The sequence below is a fragment of the Carya illinoinensis genome, chromosome 11, assembly GCF_018687715.1.
Source record: "Carya illinoinensis cultivar Pawnee chromosome 11, C.illinoinensisPawnee_v1, whole genome shotgun sequence".
Classification (NCBI taxonomy): domain Eukaryota; kingdom Viridiplantae; phylum Streptophyta; class Magnoliopsida; order Fagales; family Juglandaceae; genus Carya; species Carya illinoinensis.
The window spans coordinates 44,509,394-44,527,687 of NC_056762.1; the positions used below are offsets into that span (position 1 = coordinate 44,509,394).

An 18,294-nucleotide genomic window follows, 5' to 3' on the forward strand; every position below is an offset into this window, starting at 1 on the left:
TCAAAAGAATTATTTAGGACCGATTTGTTTAATAGAATTTTATTTTATAGAATTATCTTAAAATACTAATTATTGAAGTTCACGTCTTTCTTGATAATTTTATTATTTTTTGTTCACAATTGTTGATATCATATTTTATAAATAATTTATTGAATATATCATTTTAACAAGTGTTATTAGGGAGGCTAAAAATTTAAAATATATAACAAAAACAATATATATATATTTAAAAAAGTTTCTTGCGGTCTATATTCCTCTTCTCATAATATCATATAATTAAAATGTTTAACTTCTATAAATAATATGATAGTGGTTATTAAGAATAATGTTACATATAAATTTATAATCATAGAATAGGTAAACGCCATGTAGTCATCTAAAAATATAATTAAGTCTATTATTAAAAAATTAATTTTTATATAAATTAAGTCTGTTTGGGATTGAGTTTGAAAGCTTAAAAAGTATTTTTAATTGTTTAAAAACTCTTTTAAAGAAAAAATGATATGTCTGGTAAATTTATAAAAAAATTCTTTAATCACCTAGAAAAGCTGAAAATATACTTTTTAAAAAAGCACCAAATTGAAACTTTTATCAAAAAACTTCTACAGATAACTGTATATTTAAAAAAAATTAATATAACTAATTTTAAAAATACTTTAGAGACATGATTACCAAACAGTAAATAACTTTTTTATAGTAGAACTTATTATTTAAGTTAAAAGTTATAAATTCTAAAATTATAAACTATATTTTTTACCATAATCTCAAACATGCACTTACTATTACAACTATTATTTTTCAATTGATTAACTACGTTTCACTTGGATTTTTACTAAAGTGAAGAGCCACTTGGACGACATCACCAAATGGCTCTTCAAATCCTGAAAAAGCAAAAAATTCAAACGCGGGCCCATTTGTTTCTGTGTAAATGGGCCTCTGTATATATCACAGCTCAATCCTGAAAAGCCGGCCGACACATACCTAGATTTACCGTTCACTTTTGCATATTGTAATACCGTGTGCAAGACAGTGACAGAAAAAAGAGTCTCCTGCTTTGGAAATGGCATATTCTTGTGAGATATAAGCATGATGAAGGTTGATTTCTTTTTCTCAGGGCAGAACTCTTATCTTCTAGCAATCATGCTTAAACGTCAAAATTCATGCATGTACCAAAAACTGACAGCCATCACTCGAAAAGGAGATTGCAATTTGCAGATATATCATGACAACAATAGTAACCCACATAGGGCATTTCAGAATTTCAATTTGTTGGATCATAACTAATCTTTGGGATTGTTGCTGCTTGTTCACGTTGCTTCCTTTATTAATCCTGCATGTAAAATGATTTGGAAACCGAATACTTGCTATAAGATTTCAATCCACAGCTTTCAATGTAATTGCAGCTAACAATGACACCAGCATTAATTGGCGTAGGAATTCCCTAAAACATGTCTAAGAATGATACCTCATTGAGCAGGCATCCTTGGATAAACCCTTTCAAAGAACGACTATATTACATTATCCCAGCAAATATCGCTGCCATTATATCACACTCCATTGATATATGATCTCTCCCTTAAATCTCTTACGGCGAGTGATGAGCTTAAATTCCATTGAAGGTGCTAGAGGAAGTTAGCTACTGGAATGCAGATAGAAGCAGTCTGGGAATAGAGGGTACCTAAAGATTTGAGAGAACCTAATCCCAAAACACTATAGTGAAAAAGGATTTGCACAGCTGACCAATTGGTTGTGCAATGCTTCATTGAATTGCCTCGAATTTGCAACAGCAGTAAGATTGCTTCAAAACAAATTGAATTAGTAATGATAGCACGTACGTGGAGTACTGAAGTCTAAAAGAGGATTGTGCTCTCTCTCTATTAACCCTCTCTTACATACATACTACGGTACCCTTTTAGACATAATCAGACCACTCGTGTGAAGTATGGTAACTAGGAATATGATCATTGGCCTTGCCTCGAACCAATGTAGCAGGGCAACTGCAGTAGTTCTTGATGTCACTTCCTTCAACACCACCGAACCAGCGCCAATCTTGGCACCCTCCCCAGTTTTCACATTCCCTAACACATTGGTCCCTGCTCCTATCAACACCACATCTCCAATCGTTGGGTGCCTGTCCCCATTATCCTTGCCAGTCCCTCCCAAAGTCACGTTATGGAAAATTGACACATTATTGCCTATCACCACCGCCTCTCTGATCGCAACCCCCGTCGCATGATCAAGTAGAATCCCACGTCGACTCTTCACCCCGGGATGAATGTCCACTGCAAACTTTCTGTCTATTAGCCCAATTCTGAGCTCCATGGCACAAGCCTCATTAAAAATCCACTAAAAAAATCATAACGAATCCTTGTGGGCCAGGTCGGTATCAGGTCAGGCCTCACGATAATAAACCGGTCTCCACAAACCCCACAGACAGAAAGTTCCCGAGTACAAGCCTCTGCTCCATGGCCTGTGCCCCGGGATGAATGTCCACTGCAAACAGCCCAGAAGCTTTCTTTGCAACAAGCTAAAAATGTTGAGGCCTGGCATCCTTGGATGATAATAAAAGGTGATACCTTCGGAAGATCATTGCAGAATCAGATAGCTCAACAGAGTAGTCACTGGAAACAGTTAGGGTCAGAACTATGGCATGGGAATAGATTTAACAGGGCAAAACTGGCCAATCAGGATCTACAAGAACATTTCCCGATTATTTAAAAAAGAACTGAACTGAACTTGACTCCATTATTCTCAATTGTCTGAGAAACGAAGGATTCACTCTACTTCAAGTAGTAATCATGTACATATTATCTAGTTGCAAAAAACTTTTCGAAATGATCAGTCTTCACTTCAATACGTATGAAAATTAGATTTTACAGTGCCAGGAATCAAAAGCCCTTATATTTTTCTTCACACCAAGTTCTTTAATATCATACCTCGCTCCCTTCCTCAAGTTTCATTTTTTGCAACAATATGGAAACCAACCAACATTAAGAAATATACCTTGTCTAAATCTGCACCGCAGATGAGCGACGAAGTATTCGGAGTCTCAGAACCTTCAACTAAACCATCGACAATTAGTGTTAATTTGCATCTGCTGATTGATAAACTGCTGCAGAGAAAATATATTACTTTCGTGTACCACATTTTATAAGCAACCGAGCATAGCAATTGCTTTCATGTCCATATTTAACTTTCGAGTCCAAGAACGAAAAATCCAAATGTTTTATGAGGCTCAATTCAGCTAAAAGTTGGGGAAACGAAAAAAACCCCTCATTTTTTTGCAAGTATGAGAGAAAAATAAAATCAAAAGGGCAAGAGATAAAAACCTTAAAGGTTGTGGATTCAAACCCAACGAGGATTTCTAGGGATTTCAACACTTCTTAAGCAGCATAAACACTAGTAGATGGAAGTGAGGATTTAAGGGCGTTGAGCATTAAGGTTTTAACAGAGCAGAAAGGAAGAGAAGAGAGTTGATTTGAAAGGAAATGGAGAAGAATTTGACAGTGGAATGGGAGGAATTACGGTTGCAGAGAATGAAATAACTCCCATTGAAGAAAGCTCTTTCTTTTGTGATAATGGGGCAGAACCTCTCCTCGATCCGCAATTGTTGCGCTTCCTGGCGTGATCAGTTGGTGAATCTGTGTTTTTTTTTTTAACAGTTTTTTTTGAACGAAGCTCAAGCATTTTTTCTATTTCTGGTTAATAAAAATATGTGTTTGTAAGAAGCCCTTAGAGCCAAAAGTCCAAAAAAGCCATCAACCTTGGGCTTAATTACTTGTGTGTCCTAAATCAAAGGCCCCACCATAATTTCCAGATGGCGGCAGCGGCGGTATCACTTGTGATGAACTACCAAAATACAAAATGTTGAGTACTCATATATTAGCTATTAGCATAATTATATGGGCTTTGCTACACAGTCGGAAAATATAGTCGGTGTGCAGTCGGCTGTACGGAATGAATAAAAAAAAATTATAAAAAAATTATTTTATATTCAGGGGACCTACATGAATTATAAAAAGTTATAAAAATAATTTTTTTTTCATGTAGGTCCCGTATTAATTTTTTTTTTGCAGCCGACTGCATTTCCCGACTGCACAAATCATTTCTGTAATTATATATCTAGATCAAGTCCTTCCTAGTCCAGTTCAAAGCAGTACTTTCAGTTTAGTGCTGGAAAGAGGATTTACAAAAAGAAAAGTACTAGTGAGAAGAGAGAGAGAGAGAGACTTCGGATGCCATTCATGATCTATATATATCTGCATCTGCATGCAGATCACCATGATCATGTAAATAATATTTCACCTAGATCTCAAAAAGAACACGAAAAAAGAAAAAATGTTAAAAATCGAGTATGGGACACTAATTCTCGTCTACTTCTTCGATCGCATTTTTCTTCCAAGCATATCTATATAGATCGATAACTCGTCTTTTAAACTAGAAATTAAAGCATATATGCAACCCTTGAAATTAATATATATATAGGGTGGTCATGTGGTGTAAAATGGACAGGTTTTAAAAGGAAAGTGGGCACCTCAACTTGCGCGTGAACTGTCCGAGAAACACTCTTATTAATTTCAAGTTTTGCACCCAAGAGCCAAAAAAACCAACTCTCAACGCTCATGGAAAGACTGTGTTGAGTGTTCCAATATACTATATATCACGTTTTAAAATGTGAGGGGCCTTTCTTTTTCAGTTTCATCAGCTAATAGATCAAGCATAACCGCTCTTTTCACTTCTGAGTTCTCTTTTATTACTCACTAATAAAGGGATAAAAACCACCTTTCTGCGTGATCTGAAAGCCAAAGGAACTCTCCCTTAATTATCTTCTTAATAATGGGATAAAGCCACCTTTGAATCAAAATACAATCATAGAGTCTCTTTGAATTCTTTCTAGTATAAACTTCTCTCATGAGCACCATCTTTGCACTTCTCCTTCTACAATAACTGCAGCACTTGTTTTATAGTTTTTGCATACAGTACGTAGAATGATATATGCTTGATGTTCTGAGAGTTGGGAATCTCATAACTCTTTTAAGGATATTGCAAGAGACGCTCCCACATTTATTGTTCTCGCCTCTTTCACACCCCTCCAACTCCAAAGCTTCTAACTCTCATATTCAGAGAAGTCCGCAGGGAAAATAACAATATTTGGATAGTGAGAAGAAGATGATATTTTCTGGTGGAATTGCTTGTGTTCTGGTTTTATCTCTTCTTTCGGGTGGTGGAGCACTTTAAGCACTTTGACATTGCAGAATCAGAGATATCCAGGAACAATAATGCTAAAGCTAAGTGAAAAGCTCATAGGGCTGTCTGTTTTTAGTTCTTTTGTCGTTGTCTTCTTGGTGGTTTTGGTCGATATTCAAGCGGGTTTTGTCGAAGGTGACGTGTATGGCAAGAATTATATAAGTTGGGAAGATCTGAAGGTAGATGAGCATGAGGCAGGATTGACCACTAGAGATGCTACATACGAAAAAAGTCGGATTATCATGGTCGACAAGAATGGTGGGGGAGATTCTCTGACGGTTCAGGGAGCAGTTGATATGGTTCCAGAGCTTAATACACAAAGAGTGAAAATATTTATTCACCCAGGAATATACAGGTAATACAGAATTGTTTTGGCAGTTTTAGATGCAGAATCAGCGTGTACTCTCTGTCACTGCAATGTGGAACTTCTTTATAGGCCATTATTCGGTGATTTCCTTGAAAATTATTAGAATCGGAGGAAAAATTTTGTTTATCTCGTTTCTCTGTCAGTTTCATCTCGAGCATTCGTTTGTTTTTGTTCCATGCTTCAAGAGAACCGCCAAAATTCGATTTTGAGTTCTGCACTTTTTTAGGGTAATAGTTTGTGTTATTCGGGGGTTGAGTAGGAAAAAGTAGTGGCTACGTGGGTGCTAGTGGTTATAAGCGGATTGTTCTCTCTCTCTCTCTCTCAACCAACTTGTTATTTTGGCCTTTGGTTTCCAAAACTAATTGACCACACCGATGGAAATTTTGCATCTAAAAGAGCTGCAAATCTTCTGTGTTTTGAGTAATATTCTACAGACAAATGGTATAATGAACTTAACTTATGGTTTGTTATTTGAATTTTTATTTTCATGCGAAATTTACAATTTAATGTGAATCGAAACATATTACATTTTGTTTGTATCTTTCTGCAGAGAGAAGGTCTTCGTGCCAAATTCCAAGCCATATATTTCATTCATTGGTGACCAGAATCGAACGTCCGATACCATAATTACTTGGAACAATAAAGCATCCGATAAAGATCGTAACGGAGTTCAACTCGGAACCTATAGATCGGCTTCTGTAGCCGTAGAATCCGATTACTTCTGCGCAACAGGAATCACTTTTGAGGTGACAGCAAATTGTTGTACAAAGTCACAACAGGAAATAAAAAGACATTATGCATGCATGCATTTTGAGTTATTTCTGTTTTCAGCAATCAAGTTACTCATTTATGTGTAATCTCATGGGGTAACCGCAGAACACGGTAATTGCTGTGCCAGGAGGATATGGAATGCAAGCAGTAGCACTCAGAATAGCTGGTGATAAAGCAGTGTTCTACAAAGTCAGAATTTTGGGGACGCAGGACACTCTCTTGGATGACACTGGATCACACTACTTCTATCAGTGTCATATTCAAGGAAGTGTAGACTTCATATTTGGAACGTCGAGATCACTCTATCAGGTAAAATTGCTTAGCATCATGATTTTGTGCAGAGAATCCATGTTTAAGCTGCAAGAGCTAAATCAATCTAGGAAAAGATCATTACTTTTTCTGGCCAACTCTTTGGTGTTTCCTTTATGATTCTAATTGCTGAAATGGGTTTCTGGAAACAGGAATGCGTGATTGAATCGATAGCTAAGAATTGGGGGGCAATTGCAGCTCATCACAGGGATTCACCTAACGAAAATACTGGGTTTTCGTTTGTAAACTGCAACATTACTGGAACTGGCAGCATTCTTTTGGGAAGAGCTTGGGGAAACTATTCGAGAGCAGTCTACTCATATTGCAATATGGATGATATCGTAACTTCCTCAGGATGGAGTGACTGGAAACACCCATCCAGGCAGAAGTATAGTCTAAGTGACTAAATAATTATCTTTCTGGAATACCAATTTTCCTTGTAGATATTACAGAGATCTGACTGTGAAACTGAATTCTGAACATGCAGGACGGTGGTGTTTGGGGAATACGAGTGCAGGGGCAGAGGAGCAAATACGACAGGTCGTGTGTCATGGTCCAAGTCTTTCAGTTACGAGGAAGTTAGGCCTTTCCTAGACAAGAAATTCATAAGTGGAGAACAATGGCTTAGACTTTAGCGCTTGCTTCTCTCACATAGCTTGCCCATTTCTTTATCATTTCTCTATTATATATTCATCCTCCTATATCACGGATTCTTCATTTCCTAAAGATTAGAAACAGCGAAAGGTACAGCAGTTTTTATTTTTCTCTTATTTCCCCCCCCCCCCCCCCCCCCCCCCCCCTTTTTTTCTGTTATAAAGGTAGAAACAACGGGTTCATCAACATTGTGTATGCTAAAACTGTATCTATTTACATTGTGATATCAATATGTATCCTTGAATCTAAATTTACTAGTTGTTTGGTGTTGCTGCAAGTTATGGGAATAGATACGAAATCAATGGTTATACCGTGTGTGCTTATTTATATGTGCGTGGATGCAGAAAAGAGAACAGAGAAAAGAATGTTTCCAGCGCGAGTCAAATAAACGTTTGAGCCGTCCAAAAGAAGACAGAACAAAAGAAACAAAAAAGTAATTTCGACTTTATGGCAGTCTTCAAATCTGTTGGTACAAGGTACAAGATGCACACAAGTGAATCAATCTGATTCATTTTGGAGTTGCTTCTAAGGGAAGGAGTTAATATTCTAAATACACTCGAGAAAATCCGATAACCACCATAAAATTCTAAGCCTCAAACCTGTACACCTACAAAGGCTACAGAGTCGGGTCCGAATGCAATGAGCTTTCCCTACACCCGTGTAACTATTTACAAGCATCCAAACAACCGACCCAAGCAGTCAAAACTAGCCAACTATACGGTCACCATCCACCATCACAAATTAAGGCACATAGCTCCTATTGAACACCTTATGCTGCCAGTTCCATTAGTTCTGCTTTACAATTCTGCCCAGAAATCACAAAATCCTGGGTGTCGTCACCATTCTCATCATCATTGTCATATTTGTCATCGGCGTCATTACCTTGTGCATCATCTACATTATTACAACGGCCTTTCATGCCATCAACCCCAGTTCCCTTGTCATTTAATGATGATGACTTCTTATCAATGACCCTTTCCGTATCTTCAGGAAGGCCATCAGTGTTTATAACTGCAGTTAATTCGAGCTTTTCATCTTCAGCAATGTTAAATTTAGCACTGCTAGGAACTTCGGCACATGAAATGGAAAAATCAGATTTGATATCCTTGATAATGTTTGAGGTTGGAGCCGACTTGTTTTCCAAGCCAATAGTTGCAGATAGGGCTGAGATTATGTCAGGCTTTCCTTGTATATCAACCCACTGGTCCCCCATCCAATCTTTGGATTTTCTTAGATCCTTTTTGTGTACATTCAATACTATGCTCTCACCTAACCACAAAATAGTTATCTTATAAAAGTGAAAGGAAGGAAAAATATGAATAAACTGAATAAAAATGAATTCAATAAGCATACCGGGAAAGTAAATTTGCATAGTCCCATCACCAGAGTTATCCAAGCCAGTAACAACTCCTTCCCACCAACCATCACTCCACCATGCATCAACTGCAGTCCCAACCTCGAGAGCAATGTCTACTTGTTCCTTAGGAGGAGGGGCTGGTCTAATTGTAGAGCGACCCAGATGCCTCATGCCAAGTTTATCGGGCATAGCCATTTTAAAAGCAGGGATCCATTCCTACAAATTAGAGAACATCTTAACTGCTTTTCCAGTCAGGAATTCTGGCTTCAATAGAAAATTAGGAGCTGCAGATGGCTCGTGTCATTAAAGTATACGAGAGATATAATTAAGTTTGTTAGAGCTGTCTATACTAGATTACAATCCATTATTGGTCATCCCTATTTTCTTTAGACACGTGTGCGCGCCCGCACCAGCACACACATGTAGCCATGGGGGAATCAGAATTGTAGCTAAAAAAGATGTGGCCTACCTAAAGTAGGCATTCAGGCAGGTATTCTGCAAAACTATAAATGCTACAACTTCAACTTATATTAATTATCAATCGTAAGGAAAACATCGTAGAGAGGGATTAAATGCTTGCACATACCTCAAGATTGCCACATCCATCTTCATCCTGCACATCATCATATCGCACTTTCATCTGTTTTCGTGACACCTGCAATACCGTACACCTGAACCAGCAGCCTCGGATGCCACTATCTTGACAGAGCAGCTCTATCTTTCCATCAACCTTAAATAGTGGAGGATACCAAGGGTGACAATCGATGTGCTTCAGGGAAAGCAATCTCCTGCTGGCTGACAAACCATAGTCTAAGTTCTCAAAAGGGTCATATGTTATCATCTGGCGAACTCTAACAGAATTTCTGACTCCTGAATGATCTGCTGCAAACCTTTGACACGCCCTACCACTTCTTGTCCTCTTTACTCCTAGCCTTACATTCTCACCTGAGCTTAACTGTTCAGCTTCTTCCCCAGCCAGACCATGGCATGTAAACTCGGGCCTTGAGAAGGCATCAGGACCCAAACAAGAGAGAATTGGCTGATCAAAGTAGCCACGCAGCTTGCTGAGGTCAAAGGGCTTCACTCTGTTGCTTCTGAACTGCCTATAACACAAATGTATTCTGGCTAATAAATGATGAGGAAAAGATGCTAAGCATTTTTCATAATGGTCACGAGTTAAGACAGTGGCAGGACCATCAATACACTCTGCACTTATGACTTGTACATATGGAGTTATGAAAACTTCTTTTGGGTGAGGATTTCGTATGGGAATTATCCCTTTGACTTCCTGGTTGTGGTGAAACCACCTTACTTTCACCTTTTTCTGACCCCTCCTGTCTTCATACATATCTTCTAAATAAGCAACGTAGTGATTTTCTCCTTTAGCCATGACAAAGATGAAGGATTGAATCTGAATATCAGGAAAGGCAAGAAACTATTAGAGGAAGCAAAGACTGGAAATAAAACGACAACAAAAAGCAACATCCAACTGACATCATTCTTAGTGAGGAACATACTTCCCAGTACAAAGAAAATGAGGAAAGAGATTTTTTCTTTATAGGTAATCAGAAGGTTTTATTCATAATATAATGGGCATATTCAAGTACACAGGATGCATACATGAGTAATAGTACCTAACTAGGATTTACAACCGACAGGAAAGAGATACATCAATAAGAAACTAGAATCTCTACTGCAGGATGGTGACTTACTATCAAATCTATTTAATTGCTGCATGTTCTTGCTCTATTTTTATTCTACTAAATCTAAGAAATGAAAATGCAAGTTGCAAAATTTAATCCTTAACGTCTCATGCTCTCAACATTTCAACCACCCTACCCGTTTGGGTGCAGCCTAATGGTAAAAAAGGTGGGCTTGGGATGAGCTAAAGCCTCGGACGTCTTGGATTCAATTTTGCACTAGGAGCACCCTTAAATTACCTGATACGCTGTCTATCCAAGGCTTAATACTCGGGGTTGGGTCCAAGGGACCCCTGGCTTGGTGAGGATACACGTCAAAAAGAAATTTAAAAAAAAAAACATTTCAAAATCTCCACACCTTGTGTTCCCTTTTAATTAAATGGCATATGCTTACCGCTATTGTTTTTTTTTTTATAAGTAAACAAAGAAAAATAAATAAATAAAGGATGCTTACCGCTATTGTAGTCCCATTCCTGCAAAATGCTGGGTAATGCTTGAGCTGTTTACCACATTTCCATGCAACACCTGACCAGACAATGTCTGGATTGTGTCCCTTGAAACTCCTTGCAATATGGACCTGATATGCAGCTTCCAGATTACAATTGAAAGCATTTATAAACACCAACATAGATACATAACAGTGAAAAATATACCCTATCATCTGGTACTTGAGTCAGTGGAGTAGCCACTCCATCCATTGCAGTGTGTATTGGGTCATGTTTTGGTGATTCTGGCAAAGAAAATGCCATAGAAAATGTAAGTATTCAAGAGAAAAAATATTTGATTATTCATAAAAATAACTCTAACCAGAAAATGTAACTAATAAATTGAAGGCAAACACACTATCTACATTAGCAAGAGGTATAAAAATCATAAAACCACCTTATAATTCTTTTTTTGATAGGTAGAAAGATATTTTATTAATTCTGAAATACGCATAGCCCAAGTACACAGGAAGTATAAAAAAAACACACCTAGTTAGGACTTCTATATTGAAAATAGAACATAGACTATCTCCAGAAATGAATCAAGTGCTCATAATGCTCTAGCTTGATTGAAATTTCACGAGTTTTCCTGTCACAAATTATGTCCAAGACCACAATTTGTTGCCTTGCCAGAACTGACCAAAATACATTACTCTTGATTTCTTCCTCATTAAAAGCATGTACAAATTCATGCACCATGCAATGCAATTTCATAATACAGATGGAAAATAACCATAAACTTCCAAACTTCGAACTTCTCATTATTATTTTATAAGTAGGATTTCTTGGGAATTCTGATGTATACTTACTACCTTTCATTTAGAGGATCTTGTGTTAATTAAGTTCAATGACATTAGCATATATATAGTACGTTGAGTGTGAGAGAGAGAGAGAGAGAGAGAGAGAGAGAGAGAGAGAGAGATCCCGCAACCTTCTTTAAAACTAGATTATAACTACTAGAGTTTAACGAACTTCAACCTTCACAATGGCTCAACTGCTCAAGCAGTTGCACTGACAGAATGTGGTGAGAAAAGATGGTCACATGAATGGATGACTCAAGCAAGATAAATGCAATCATATCCCTCTAAAAAGGAGCAAATAAAAATTGCAATACCTATAAAGAAAATTTTGACAGATATGGAGGAACAATGCCACAAAGTTACAGGCGTGGACTCATAAAACACAAGGCATAGAAGACAGAAAAAGAAAAGAAGTGACTCATGAAGGACCATACACGATGTCAAAATATGTATTATGTTTTATCAACGCATACTCATTGTATAGTCCAAAAAATTTTATCAGTCTAATATAATCAGCGCCCTTCATACAAAATTTTATAATTACCCCAGGTAGACATAAAGTTGGAAGAATTTTTTTTATAACTAATAAGCTATTCCATTGATATAAAGATAGGCATAGCCCAACTACACTAGAGGTATACAAAAGCATACACCTATTTAAGAACTAGAAACAGTTACATAAAGTTGCAAGAATGAATGAGAAACCCAAATATCAAAAGGGGTCAAAACATACCTGATCGTTCTCCATGTAAATGCTGCTTAGATAGCATAGACGTAAGCCAGTCTACAACCTCTCTTCTCGATCGCCACTTATAACCACCATGGATGGAATTTTCCTTCCCATAAGCCTCCAAAAACTCCTCGGCAACAACATAAAACATGTGCCTGACACTTCTCTCAGTTCCCACAACTGCAAGGATAGATTCCCCATAGGAATCCTTCAAGAAATAGTGAACCACACGATTACCACGCTCCTGTGATACAAATTGCTCTTTCCACTCCACAAAACAGTGACTAGTTCCAGTCATTTTGAGAGAAAGGAGCAGAAGGAGCTAACAGGAATATGGGACACCAAAACCGACTGGAAATTCAAATTACATATCTGAAGAGCTCAAGGCTTCAAACTCAACTGACTACACTGCCTAACAACCAGCAACCAAAAAATTCTTCTGGGAAGTCTACAATCTTTCCATTGTATATATCCCTATTGTGATTAACTCATGTTCTATCTGCCAAATTGCAAAGAAATACTGGGTATATCGTCAAATTTACCAGGATTCTAAAAATCCAAAAATTTAGAAATTATAAAGCAGATCGAAGAACACCAGGTACAAAGCTGAAGATGGCCCCAATTAAATGGGACTTGGTTCAATAAATCAAAGCCAACTGATTTAATTGCCTTCAACACCCTGGCAGGCTACAACCATTTAGAAAGGTTCTACCATTTAATCAAAGCACAAAGTCCGAGCGATATTTACTCTAATCAGAACCGCCACACAGGCGGACTCTAACAAACCAAAGGTTAGTATCTAGAAAAAATTGACCATAACCCAAAAAAGACAAAGGCCTTGAAGGTTTACAAGCAGATCAGAAACATCAAAGTCAGAAAATTGGGTCAGGGCTTAAAATCCGTACATAGGCGCAAAGATGTTCTTCGGCGGCTGTTTCCAAGAGAGTAATCAAAAAATGAAACGGGCATCTCAATTTAGACCACAAGACTGCAACTTCAGCACAATAAAATGGGACCGTTCAAGGTCTAATGCTTGGAAAGAGCCAAAGAAAGTGATGTTGAAAGTTTCGAGAGAGAGGTGGGTACAAAAGTTCTTGTGCCAGCTGTTTTGGGTACAAGGGAGAGTGGATAAAGAGAAGGAATAACGGAGGAGAAGCAGAAGCAGAAGAAGGATACCTTAAAAAGGGCTTGGACATGGAAAGTGTGAGAACTGCAGAGCGTTGGAAAGGGGCATCCCATTCAGCTGAACCGATATTGTGAAAGAGGAACAGGAGAGTGGTAGACGAAGAATAGGTAAACAATTTGTTAGCTCAGAGAGAGAGAGAGAAGATCCGAAGAAGAAATAAGGGTAAACAATGATTATTTTTGCCTTCCCGTTCTGTGGCCATACGGTTACGTGGCAGCATCCACAATGATTCTCCACAAACAAGGCTGAGTCCATTTTGAGTCCATGGCCCATCTAAAACAGTAAATATTTTGCCTCCTTCCTCTTTTCTTTTTCCTTTTCTTTGTAGTCATGTAAATGAAACATGGATATTGTGTTTTTTTTTTATCCTTTTTCTTTTCTCCTATTCTGAGCCACAATTTAATATTTAATTAAAATAAAAAAAATTATATATGTACACCTCTTTTCACGATAATTTATATAATACCATTTTAAATGAAGAACATTTTTATAAAATAACATCATTTTATAAAAATACATTTAAAATATAATTATATAAATTATTGTACAATAAATTGTTTGTGTATTAAATTTTTTTTTTTATTATTTAGAGATGTTTAAAATTAAGCTACACCTCAGCTTTTAAACATGTAAACGTTTTACTATTCATGTTACGTTATATTTTTTAAAATAGGCAAAAAAGCAAACTTATACCTCTTTGGGATGTCTCATGCACATTCATTTCAGCAGAATTACTAAACTTTATTTAGTTCACTAAAAAAGAAAAAGGAATTATTTATTGTGTCTTATAAATACAAACACAATTGCGCGCAACATCATAGTGTTCCAAGAATTCATGGGAATAATAAAGAGTGTCCCCAACAAGAAGCGATGTGATGGTCCCCATTTGCCGGCTAACGACAGCTACTTGCCAGGAATGCATTTCCCCTCTACATAAAAATTAAAATTCCTTACCACCTATTTCAATAACCCCCACATGGAAATTGTCTACGTATAAAAAGATTGGGAGGCAATCATTTTCAATAACCCATTTTTAGTCATGTTCATTGCCATGCACTATTTCAATATCTCATTACTTTTTTTTTATCTTTTCTTTTTTAAATATATGTGGGTGTCCGGATCAGTTTGCACACATTTCGGCTAATCCCATGAGACCCTGAAATTAACGGCAAGGTAAATCTCTAATGGTCTTGAGAAGATTCGAACTGGTGATCATTGAAGAACAAACCTAAAATCTGACCAATTAAACTACCCCTTAGGGTTTCTCTTTTGGACTCAATATCCCATTGTGGATCTCCAAATACTTCCTTCTTTTGGATCATTCATTCAATCTGCTTTCGACATTCAGCAGCCATTATTCGACTCAAGACTTTGTAGATCAATACTTCAACGTCCTTGGAGAAAAATTCTATATATAAGTGCGTCAATTTAAGCATCTGTTTTCTTTTTTCTGTACAGCTGAGACTTACCAGCATTTGCTCAAATTCAGTATGAAAGCAAGTACCAAAATAAGTATAAATTAATAAGCAAAATATGAAAGCAGATGCGCAGAATCGATCCTGAGAATATAAGGACATTCTTAATTCTCATTCCCAAGAAAATGGCCATAACAACTTGATCAAAAAGTATATTGGCAAAATTTCTGCTTTTGCATTGACTTGGAAAAAGAGCACACGGAAGATTGTTGGCCAATGGAATTGTACCTCTTTAAGTACCAACATTCGGTGCTGGCATTGACACAGGTGCTCCACGCGAGTATCTCCACTGACCACAGGCAGAGCATTTCTCCAACTCCACACTGTTTTCCAATGTACAAAACTTACAGGGCCATATTTTGTACTTGATATGAATATCTTTAGGCCTTTGCGTGCTACAAAGCTCACATATTGGAGCCAATGGCTGCAGCAATAAACCATCGTTCAGATGCAAAAAAAATCAGTGATTTATAATAAACGGGTGGTCCAGGTAAAGAACAATTTTTGCTGCTTACATACATAATTAGATAGTGTAATTGGACCTTAAAAAGAGATAAAGTGGGGGCAAAAGAAACAGAGAAAAGCAGCAGAAACTCAAGCAAGCCTCGATCATCTAACCACTGATCAACCACTTGCACCATATTTTTAACAATCCCTTGATTGCTTTCTGTTTGCATATAATTATTACGAAAGGTGGTTAGGCTTGACAATAGAAATGACCTTTCAGTTCTGCGAGGGAATCACAGGAAAAAGGAAATCCTGTTATAACTACAGTCCAAATACACCATGCATGAATCCGTTTCAACTGGTTGTTGAAACCAAAATCAGTTTCCTTTCTCTTCAATGCAAATAATATCTGTGTTGTCAACTCTTTTTACGGGTATATATTTAAATCTTGTTTGTATGCACAAGTCAAAACTATGTAAACATAAAACCTGCACTTATGAAGGGTAGGTTAGATTCTATGCGTGAGACAAATCCTTCACCTACAAATCTGGCTTCACCAAACAAAATAACCTAACAAATATATATATAAGGAACATTCAATGAGCATGCATATTCATCCTAAAGGACACGTCTAAAAAAACCATTTCCATAAATTTGGGAATAAATGGAAGATGCTATGCATTAAAAACTTACAGGATTCAACAAAGTGCATGTTCCACACTCCCACATAAGAGGTTCCTCTGGATTCAGTGTTCTAGCAGGTATTGTATCACGACTATGCCCAGGCTCAGAAGAGGGATTGGGTAAATCCGTACATCCATATTCTTGCCGATGAGTAGACTGAAAAAATGAAGTGTTAACTGATTTGCAATTTCTTTTTTGAGATCTATTGTCATGGTGAAGCATGGACCCAGGGGTTGAAGCATCCAAATTGGATTCCAAATGATCATTGGAAGATTGATAAAACAAACTTCGATCTGATTCCCGATTTCTTTTCTGGGAGATTGCATCCACGGAATGTGCACTCTTAGGACCCTCTAGCCTTGAGCTTCCCCCAATTTGCTCCATATCTACAAGGTTCTGCAAAATATCAGAGCTACTTTCTTCATCCCCAGAAGCTTCACAAGACTGAGAACCACACCAGATGTCATCCTGTAATCTTCTCTCTGCAGCCATTGCGGCAGCTTGTATCGGACTAAGTGCAACCATAATAGTGCTATCACCACCAAGACGTTTGGGTCCAGATGGCAGAAGAGATCCCAAACGTGCTCTCTTTTCTGCAGCCGCTAGTGCAGTTTTATGGAGAGATGAGAGGGGAGGCTGACGGGAGAAGCCACCCAAACGCCTCCCAGGAAGATCAAAGCCTTCCCCAGTGCCTGTTATTCCCTTGGCCATCAACTCCTCGCATTCCTGTATATAAAAAGAATCGTGCATGATGAATTGAATCAGAAAAAGCGGCAAACTTCTTTCCACATTAAAATACCTTTCTAAGTTCATCCCAAAGCCTGTAGAAGCTGGCATTGTGCGGGCCATGGACGTTATGGCAAAGCTCATGAAGCATTGTATCTAGAACTTGATCAAAGGGGAAGAAATTCCAATCTCTGTTAGGCCTCCGAAGCCTCAGCTTCACATGCACCCCGCCTCCCACATTCAACCCCAGAAGAGACGGATTGTTTGGACTACCATTTTGATTATTTATACTTATCATTCAATACGAAATACAAAACATTATAAACTTACATGAAAATAAAAATTTACCCACCTCATGCGATAGCAAAGAGATTGCACAAAACGCAATGAACATCGATGGAAATAGTAGGATTCAAGGGGAAGATTTAAATGAAATATAGAAGATCAATGAATTCTCATTTGAGCCCAATCGGCTTTAGGAAATTCAGATTAAGCACGATTAAGTACTAGCGATATCCTTGTTTAGGACAAAATGACGGCCAATAACTCACGCGTTTGGGCCCAATCGTCTTTAGACTAATAACATTGAAAAAAAAAAAAAAAAGCAAAAAGCAATCACCCTTGAAATCTAAAATAAATGCAAACAAATATTATAAACATTTGATTTTTCATTTCTTATTAGTCTTCCTCTCTTGAACATAGCGGAAAAGAGGAGTCGAAAAGAGGAACAGGTTACCAGAATTCGGAAAGAATCTTAACCCTCCATTTGTGTCTACGCATAATGGGTTGGACCTGCTTCGCTATCCTGTCTAGAATCTTCCTCGCTTCATCTTCTCCAGGCTTTTTCAGGGCTTTGATTTCCCACACCTTGTTAAGATCGTCCAAATTCATCGCAGCCGGATCCAGATTCCAAAACCCCAAAATCCCTTGAAGTTGAAGCAGACGATGAAACCCTAGAAGTTCTTAACAGTGAAGAATGATATTCGTTTGCACGGGTGAAGCTTTAGCTGTGAGGTCGTCAAAGTTCTTTTGGCCGTGGGAATTCCAAATGGAATGGGGACGGGGGATTTTCATTTGAAGAAGGGAACGTGGGAAAAAGCTTTTCGTTTTTTTTAAGCTTTTTCACACGTGCGACATTGGCGCGATTTGAGTTGAGTGTTTTAATACAGGTAAGACGGCAGTGTGAGTGTCGTGCCACCGTCGGATCTCTTCTCATGTTCTGTTGTCGTCTGCGCTGATCGAAAGGTGTTAATATATAGCCGATAACATTATAGCATATAGTACATGGTATTACAAAAATACGAAAAGAGAAAAGATTGCCGATTTCTCGCCAAAGGAAGAGGTTGTGATGGTATG

The 18,294-nt window shown here is 37.6% G+C and overlaps 3 protein-coding genes and 1 long non-coding RNA gene across 4 annotated transcripts; 1 reads left to right on the forward strand and 3 right to left on the reverse strand.

The window, feature by feature from the left end:
- Nucleotides 1–1,189: 1,189 nt before the first annotated feature.
- Nucleotides 1,190–3,701, reverse strand: LOC122280636. Its single transcript, XR_006229964.1, has 3 exons — nt 3,330–3,701; nt 3,004–3,109; nt 1,190–2,621 (listed from the first exon to the last, which is right to left on the reverse strand). It is a non-coding gene; the product is annotated as an uncharacterized LOC122280636 (long non-coding RNA).
- Nucleotides 3,702–4,649: 948 nt separating this feature from the next.
- Nucleotides 4,650–7,468, forward strand: LOC122281295 (pectinesterase QRT1-like). Its single transcript, XM_043092667.1, has 5 exons — nt 4,650–5,602; nt 6,165–6,360; nt 6,491–6,694; nt 6,847–7,082; nt 7,182–7,468. The coding sequence occupies exons 1-5, from the start codon at nt 5,280–5,282 to the stop codon at nt 7,327–7,329; spliced, it is 1,107 nt and encodes a 368-aa protein (XP_042948601.1). The 5' UTR covers nt 4,650–5,279; the 3' UTR covers nt 7,330–7,468.
- A 302-nt stretch (nt 7,469–7,770) lies between these two features.
- Nucleotides 7,771–13,767, reverse strand: LOC122281296. Its single transcript, XM_043092668.1, has 7 exons — nt 13,597–13,767; nt 12,424–12,919; nt 11,059–11,135; nt 10,860–10,982; nt 9,292–10,116; nt 8,702–8,921; nt 7,771–8,617 (listed from the first exon to the last, which is right to left on the reverse strand). The coding sequence occupies exons 2-7, from the start codon at nt 12,716–12,718 to the stop codon at nt 8,118–8,120; spliced, it is 2,040 nt and encodes a 679-aa protein (XP_042948602.1). The 5' UTR covers nt 12,719–12,919; nt 13,597–13,767; the 3' UTR covers nt 7,771–8,117.
- Nucleotides 13,768–15,107: 1,340 nt separating this feature from the next.
- LOC122281062 lies at nt 15,108–18,173 on the reverse strand. Its single transcript, XM_043092292.1, has 4 exons — nt 17,675–18,173; nt 17,012–17,207; nt 16,222–16,938; nt 15,108–15,505 (listed from the first exon to the last, which is right to left on the reverse strand). The coding sequence occupies exons 1-4, from the start codon at nt 17,827–17,829 to the stop codon at nt 15,314–15,316; spliced, it is 1,260 nt and encodes a 419-aa protein (XP_042948226.1). The 5' UTR covers nt 17,830–18,173; the 3' UTR covers nt 15,108–15,313.
- Nucleotides 18,174–18,294: the final 121 nt, after the last annotated feature.

Excerpts from the sequence above, each read along its gene's own strand:
- LOC122281062 (XM_043092292.1), bottom strand. The coding sequence starts at position 17,829 with ATGAATTTGGACGATCTTAACAAGGTGTGGGAAATCAAAGCCCTGAAA. Across the intron at positions 16,939-17,011 it reads TTTGGGATGAACTTAGAAAG|GAATGCGAGGAGTTGATGGC; the intron begins GTATTTTAATGT and ends TTTTATATACAG. Across the intron at positions 15,506-16,221 it reads CATGCACTTTGTTGAATCCT|CCATTGGCTCCAATATGTGA; the intron begins GTAAGTTTTTAA and ends TTATTGCTGCAG.
- LOC122281296 (XM_043092668.1), bottom strand. The coding sequence starts at position 12,718 with ATGACTGGAACTAGTCACTGTTTTGTGGAGTGGAAAGAGCAATTTGTA. Across the intron at positions 10,117-10,859 it reads GGAATGGGACTACAATAGCG|ATTCAATCCTTCATCTTTGT; the intron begins GTAAGCATCCTT and ends CCTGATATTCAG. Across the intron at positions 8,618-8,701 it reads TATGCAAATTTACTTTCCCG|GTGAGAGCATAGTATTGAAT; the intron begins GTATGCTTATTG and ends TTTTGTGGTTAG.
- LOC122281295 (XM_043092667.1), top strand. The coding sequence starts at position 5,280 with ATGCTAAAGCTAAGTGAAAAGCTCATAGGGCTGTCTGTTTTTAGTTCT. Across the intron at positions 5,603-6,164 it reads ATTCACCCAGGAATATACAG|AGAGAAGGTCTTCGTGCCAA; the intron begins GTAATACAGAAT and ends ATCTTTCTGCAG. Across the intron at positions 6,695-6,846 it reads CGTCGAGATCACTCTATCAG|GAATGCGTGATTGAATCGAT; the intron begins GTAAAATTGCTT and ends TTCTGGAAACAG.